Source organism: Coregonus lavaretus (assembly GCF_964263955.1).
Source record: "Coregonus lavaretus genome assembly, chromosome: 32".
Taxonomy (NCBI): domain Eukaryota; kingdom Metazoa; phylum Chordata; class Actinopteri; order Salmoniformes; family Salmonidae; genus Coregonus; species Coregonus lavaretus.
The window spans coordinates 14,670,507-14,677,081 of NC_140019.1; the positions used below are offsets into that span (position 1 = coordinate 14,670,507).

The 6,575-nt window shown below is 41.8% G+C and overlaps 1 protein-coding gene across 5 annotated transcripts; it reads left to right on the top strand.

Moving 5' to 3' along the window:
* Positions 1-623: 623 nt before the first annotated feature.
* On the top strand, positions 624-6,500 carry LOC311107634 (protein YIF1A-like). Of its 5 annotated transcripts, none has more exons than XM_084150164.1 (9): positions 624-673; positions 1,006-1,045; positions 1,942-2,186; positions 4,205-4,309; positions 4,755-4,833; positions 4,952-5,009; positions 5,199-5,354; positions 5,484-5,577; positions 5,734-6,500. In XM_084150164.1, exons 2-9 carry the CDS (start codon positions 1,015-1,017, stop codon positions 5,890-5,892), a joined length of 927 nt encoding a protein of 308 aa, XP_084006290.1. In that variant the 5' UTR covers positions 624-673; positions 1,006-1,014; the 3' UTR covers positions 5,893-6,500. The 5 variants fall into 5 exon arrangements, with proteins under 5 accessions (XP_084006290.1, XP_084006289.1, XP_084006288.1 ...); XM_084150163.1 differs by having other exon boundaries at positions 626-667; XM_084150162.1 differs by having other exon boundaries at positions 629-673; positions 1,917-2,186.
* The last annotated feature ends 75 nt before the right edge of the window (positions 6,501-6,575 follow it).

The following is a 6,575-nucleotide window of genomic DNA, read 5'->3' on the forward strand; positions in this document are numbered from 1 at the left end:
CTGGGGACAGACAGGAGTCATCAGGCTAGCCAGGAGTCATCAGGCCAGGTAGTCCTGAGGCATGATCCTAGGGCTCAGGTCCTCCGGGAGGGGAGGGAGAGAGGGAGAATTAGAGGGAGCATACTTAAATTCACACAGGACACCAGATAAGACAGGAGAATTACACCAGATATAACAGACTAGCCCCCCGGCACATAGACTATTGCAGCATAGATACTGGAGACTGAAAATGCTCTGACTTCTGCAGAGGCTGTTTCACCATATGCTGCACGGCCAATGCAGATGACCATATAACGCCCTTTAAATTCTCCAAACCTGTTAAGAAAAAGTTAATTCCGGTCGTAGCTGTACTCCCTCTAGTCAGAACCAATCTTTATTTGGGCCAATATACGTGCAAATAGAACAATACAACTCTTTGATATAAGTATTTTGCTTATAGTTAGTGCTATCTGGAATCATTGGGACGTCCCTACCATGGATCCTTAACTTAACCATTTTAAATTTCAACTTCAATGGGGGTAACTTCAGAGTTGGGACGTCCCAAGGATCCCCAATAGCAATGACCTTTGCTTATCCACGCTGCCACGCAGGCACAGAGAAGAAGACCAATAATAGGTTAAGGTAAAGTAAAAGGGGCGGGTTCTAGGAAGCACCAGCAGACACGTAGGTAGGTGTAAGTTTTGGCTTTTTAAATAGTTAATATTTAACTAGGTCATAGTGTTATGGTTTTAAATAATTGTGTACGTTGAAATATGTTATTCTACTTTAATTAACTGTGAATTGTTCTCACAGAAATGGTGGCAAAAACGAACCAGCGCTTCAGTTAGCTAGCACATTAGCGAACTAGCAAGAGTATAGCGACAGAAAACAGCTATAGCTTGCTAGCTAGTAGTGTACTAGCCAGGATTGAAAATGGCTAGCTAACTACTGGATGTGAAGATCTAGCAACATATGAAGGAGCGTTGCAAACCATTATCAAACCCGAACATTTCTATTTTTGAACAGCTGTTTACAATGGACCTTCCACATGGCTACCGAGCAAGTGGTAAGTAACGTTAGCTAGCTAAAAGGTTCTCTACGCTAGCAAATTTAACTAGCTCGCTTAGGCAAGGCTGTCATTGCATCATGCATGAATTGTTGTTGTCAAGGTAGTTACAGGTTGAATACTCATTATTGTCACTCTTTGAATCTCATAATTGCCTTGTAACTCAATATTGCCATGGTCCACAGTCTAGCTGAGGAACCCCGGCTCAACTCCGTTTTCTTATATGGCTGCTGAGTTGAGATTTGATGACTGGGTCGCGGAATTTGCTAGCAACAACATTGAGTCACCATCAGTCGATTCTGAAAAACGCATGACTGTACCTATGTTTGTCTGGTAGAAGTGCGGTCCTTCTGTGGGGTGCTGAAATTCATACTTTAAATAAAAACTTTTAGCGAATACAACCACCAACTTTTTTTTTTTCTTCTCGTTGAAGTCCCAATGATGCCGGAGTGCTCGGAACCAATTGAATCTCAGTTTACGCAGTATAAGCAACGAGGAAAAAGTCGGTGGTTGTATTCGCATAAAGTTTATTAGAAGTATTTTCAGCACCCCGTGGAAGGACCGCAGTTGTACAGGACAAACATAGTTACGGGTAAACGTTTTCAGAATGTTTATTTTTACAATAATCGACTTTTGGTGACAATGTTGTTGCTAACGGATACCGAGACCAGTCATCAAAACTCAACTCAGCCTCGATATAAGAGAACGGAGTTGAAGGTTCCCCAGCTAGCTCCACACCTGCCTTAAATACACAAATATTATTACAATAATATATGAAGTCATTTTTCACATCACATTTATTATCAATACAAAATATGTCTGATATGACGTCATACAATACTACTACTGACTAACACACCTATCTCACAAGTCCCAGTTCTCATCTCCATCTGTAGCAAAGCCAAGAGCTCATGCAGCTCCCCACGCTGGGGACCCTCTCCTCTTTGAAGATACCAGTTCTGCAGCGCCACCAATGAACAATCAGGGTTACTACACTACTGGATACAACATGGGAGGGGCTCCAGCTGGAGGACCAGGGGATGCTGGGGTCAACAACCTGTTTGCTGACCCAATGGCCAGTACAGCCATGATGTATGGCTCTTCCCTGGCCAACCAGGGAAAGGATATTGTCAGCAAGGAGGTGAGAGAATCACACTAGAGGCTGGTCTCATTTTCATTGGGACGATGGCTACATTCCAAAAAACTAACAGCTGAATGCACTAGAGTTGCAGCAGGTACAGTGCCTTCGGAAGGTATTCAGACCCCTTGACTTTTTCCACATTTTGGTACATTAGCCTTATTCTAAAATGGATAAAATAAAATAGCAATCTACACACAATACCCCATAATGACAAAATTGAAAACAGATTTTTAGAATTTTTTGCAAATGTATAAATAAATAAAAAACGGAAACCTTATTTACATAAGTATTCAGACTCTTTGCTATGAGACTCGAAATTGAGCTCAGGTGCATCCAGTTTCCATTGATAATCCTTGAGCTGTTTCTACAACTTGATTGGTGTCCACCTGTGGTAAATTCAATTGATTGGACATGATTTGGAAAGGCACACACCTGTCTATGTAAGGTCCCACAGTTGACAGTGCATGTCAAAGCAAAAACCAAGCCATGAGGTTGAAGGAATTGTCCGTAGAGCTCCGAGACAGGATTGTGTCGAGGCAAAGATCTGGTGAAGGGTACCAAAACATTTCTGCAGGATTGAAGGTCCCCAAGAACACAGTGGCCTCAATCATTCTTAAATGGAAGAAGTTTGGAACCACCAAGACTCTTCCTTGAGCTGTCCGCCCGGCCAAACTGAGCAATCGGGGGAGAAGGGCCTTGGTCAGGGAGGTGACCAAGAACCCGATGGTTACTCTGATAGAGCTCTAGAGTTCCTCTGTGGAGATGGGAGAACTTTCCAGAAGGATAACCATCTCTGCAGCACTCCACCAATCAGGCCTTTGTGGTAGTGTGGCCAGACGGAAGCCACTCCTCAGTAAAAGGCACATGACAGCCCGCTTGGAGTTTGCCAAAAGGCACCTAAAGACTCTCAGACCTTGAGACACAAGGTTCTCTGGTCTGATGAAACCAAGATTGAACTCTTTGGCCTGAATGCCAAGCGTCACGTCTGGAGGAAACCTGGCACCATCCCTACGGTGAAGCATGGTGGTGGCAGCATCATGCTGTGGGGATGTTTTTCAGCGGCAGGGACTGGGAAACTAGTCAGGATCGAGGCAAAGATGAACGGAGGAAAGTACAGAGATCCTTGACGAAAACCTGCTCCACAGCACTCAGGACCTCAGACTGGGGCGAAGGTTCACCTTCCAACAGGACAATGACCCTAAGCACACAGCCAAGACAGTGCAGGAGTGGCTTCAGGTCAAGTCTCTGAATGTCCTTGAGTGGCCCAGCCAGAGTCCGGACTTAAACCCGATCTAACATATCTGGAGAGACCTGAAAATAGCTGTGCAGCAACGCTCCCCATCCAACCTGACAGAGCTTGAGAGGATTTGCAGCGAAGAATGGGAGAAACTCTCCAAATACAGGTGTGCCAAGCTTGTAGCATCATACCCAAGAGGACTCGAGGCTGTAATTGCTGCCAAAGGTGCTTCAACAAAGTACTGAGTAAAGGGTATGAATACTTATGTAAATGTTATATTTCAGTTTTTTATTTTGAATAAATTAGCAAACATTTCTAAAAACCTGTTTTTCCTTTGTCATTATGGGGTATTGTGTGTAGATTGAGGGGAGAAAACAATTTTAACAATTTCAGAATAAGGCTGTAACCTAACAAAATGTGGAAAAAGTCAAGGGGTCTGAATACTTTCCGAAGGCATTGCGTTCAAGTGTGGATCCTTTCAGATCAACTCGGGGATGAGATTTTATCAAAGGGCTTCAGCCAGATATGGATAAAGATTGGATGGTTAGGGTTAGCTGTGTATGAGGTAGCCACATGAGCTCTAGAGCTGGTCTGCATCTGTTACTTGGCTTAGTTTGTGCCTGATGGAGCCTACTGTTGACCTCTTCCATAGTTTGTTCCTTAGAAGCATTGTGACACATTACTCTGTCCGACTCTTGATGCTGGATGAGACTGCGCCAACCATCTTTGACTGTGCTTATGATGACAGAGAAATTCACTTGTGCAATCTCTGTCTCTTTAGATCAGCAGGTACGTGTCTGTGAACAAACTGAAGTATTTCTTTGCCGTTGATTCCAAATATGTAATGAAGAAACTACTGCTCCTCATGTTTCCATACACACACCAGGTAATCAAGTCATTTATTACGTCATATCACATCCTTACACATGATGTTCCACAGAGTATGATACCCAACAGCACTGTAGCACACACTGGTGTGTCAAAGTCATGGAGATAGTCTTGGCATTCCTCCTTCGTCTCGTCTCATGTTCTCTTGCACCTATCTAATAGTCAGGCCTCCAAACAAGATAATCACTCTGCTAGCACTTGTGTGTTTTGATGTTGAGGTCACACAGAAGATTAACATTGCCTCTGTTACAGATGTAAAAAGGACCGCTGCATTTGTGTTTCATAAATTTTTATATTAACAAGCCTGATCAGTTTCCACACAATTTCCATACTCAGATTAGGATACATTGTTAAACAGACATTCTGTGACCTGATAAATGTTATTTTCAGCAATAACTTCTCTATGATGTGTAAATACATTTCACATGTTGTTATTTCAATAGGACTGGGAAGTTCGTTACCACAGAGACACTCCTCTCACACCCAGGCATGATGTGAATGCGCCCGACCTTTACATACCGTGTAAGTTAATTTTATGATATCAGAAAGATGTTTAATATCATTCATCTTTCATGATGGAATCTTTTGAATTGGAATACACACTTTGAATTGTTTTGTTTATTACTGTATTGTTTTTCAGCAATGGCTTTCATCACCTACATTTTGCTAGCTGGGATGGCCCTTGGCATTCAGAAGAGGTTACTTCAACTATTATTATAATTATAACTACGTTTTCTTTAGAACTGTACAAACACGGTCAAGCAAATATATGATTTCTGTAATGTTACAGATACAATTTATTCATTTCATTAACACAGTACTTGTAACTTAATCAACAAACTAAAGTTCTTCCCTCATAATTATTATTGTCTCTTCTTCAATGGCAGGTTCAGTCCAGAGGTCCTTGGTCTGTGTGCCAGCACTGCTTTGGTGTGGGTTGTCATAGAGGTCTTGGTCATGTTGCTGAGTCTCTACCTTCTCTCTGTTCACTCTGACCTATCCATCTTTGACCTCGTTGCCTACAGTGGATACAAATATGTGGGGTAAGGGCTCCAATAGATCTGTGTTGTTATCTAGACTCTGTAAGATTTGTTTTAACTTCACGTTGTTACATTTGTTCACACATTACTATGATACCCCTGTTTTTTTAGCATGATGATTCTATGTTTTAGGATGATTTTCACAGTGCTGGGTGGTCTGCTGTTTGGCAGTGATGGGTACTTCGTGGCTCTCACCTGGTCATCGTGTGCCCTTATGTTTTTCATTGTAAGTACTTGAGAACTCTGGAAATGTTTCAGATATTCTCTTAACTAGTAATGCATGCTTAATGCACGATAGGAAGCAAGTTGACATGGTTTAATTAGTTTTTCTTACTTTAAACTTTATTTCCAAGAGTAAACATAATTTTGATCATCCCATCAGGTCCACTCTCTCAAAATGAAGATTCTGTCGTCTCTCTCCCATGACTCCATGGGGGCTGGGGCGAGTGCCAAACCAAGACTCCGCCTGTACATCACCGTGGCCACCGCAGTTTTTCAGCCAATCATTATCTACTGGCTCACCTCACATCTGGTCAGGTGACCTGGTATGGGGTCTGACCCTAAGGTCCATTGGTATCAAGCTTTTAAAAAACACATGTTGATGCTTTCTACAAACTTCCTTCTTGTGAGTGTCACTGTTACCTGCCTTTCAGCTCATCTGCCAGGGAAAACGGGATAATAGATATTGAGCTTTATCTTGTGTTCAGCTTGTGGGTTAAAGCTTTAAATGAACATTTATTTTTGACTTTTGTAGGTGTGAGACTTTTGTATGCAAGACATCACTTGTCACAATGGAAGGCTTTTATGTTTTCCCACCATGAGTGTTTTACAGACAGTCATTTTTGGCCACCTTATTTATAGAGAAAGAAGGGCTTTGTATTCATGAAATTGGAAGTTATGATAAATGTTTCACGCCACACTCCAGTTCTTCCTCTAAAGTGTCCTGTTTATGTTGTCCATTTGGGTTTACCAGAAATGTTGCAATGTGGTTAAATGGAAAATGATTGAGCTACTTGGAGGATGTGCTACCAGTGCCCTCTCCATTTTAGCCTTCCCTGTTAATCCCTCCTTTTATTATTTATCTAAACTTTGTGGAGCATGAACAACATTGTTAGCATTTTTTAAAAATAAAATAGAATTTTAACCATGCCTTTGTCATTTTGTTAACTGAATGTTAAGTTTAAATGGAAAAATGTCTGTTGCTCAGTTGGATCATCCTGAATT

Bases quoted from the DNA above. Each gene is read 5' to 3' on its own strand.
- LOC311107634 (XM_084150160.1), top strand. From the start codon at position 952: ATGAAGGAGCGTTGCAAACCATTATCAAACCCGAACATTTCTATTTTT. The intron at 2,187-4,204 runs GTGAGAGAATCA...CTGTCTCTTTAG, and splicing joins AGGATATTGTCAGCAAGGAG to ATCAGCAGGTACGTGTCTGT. The intron at 5,010-5,198 runs GTTACTTCAACT...CTTCAATGGCAG, and splicing joins GCCCTTGGCATTCAGAAGAG to GTTCAGTCCAGAGGTCCTTG.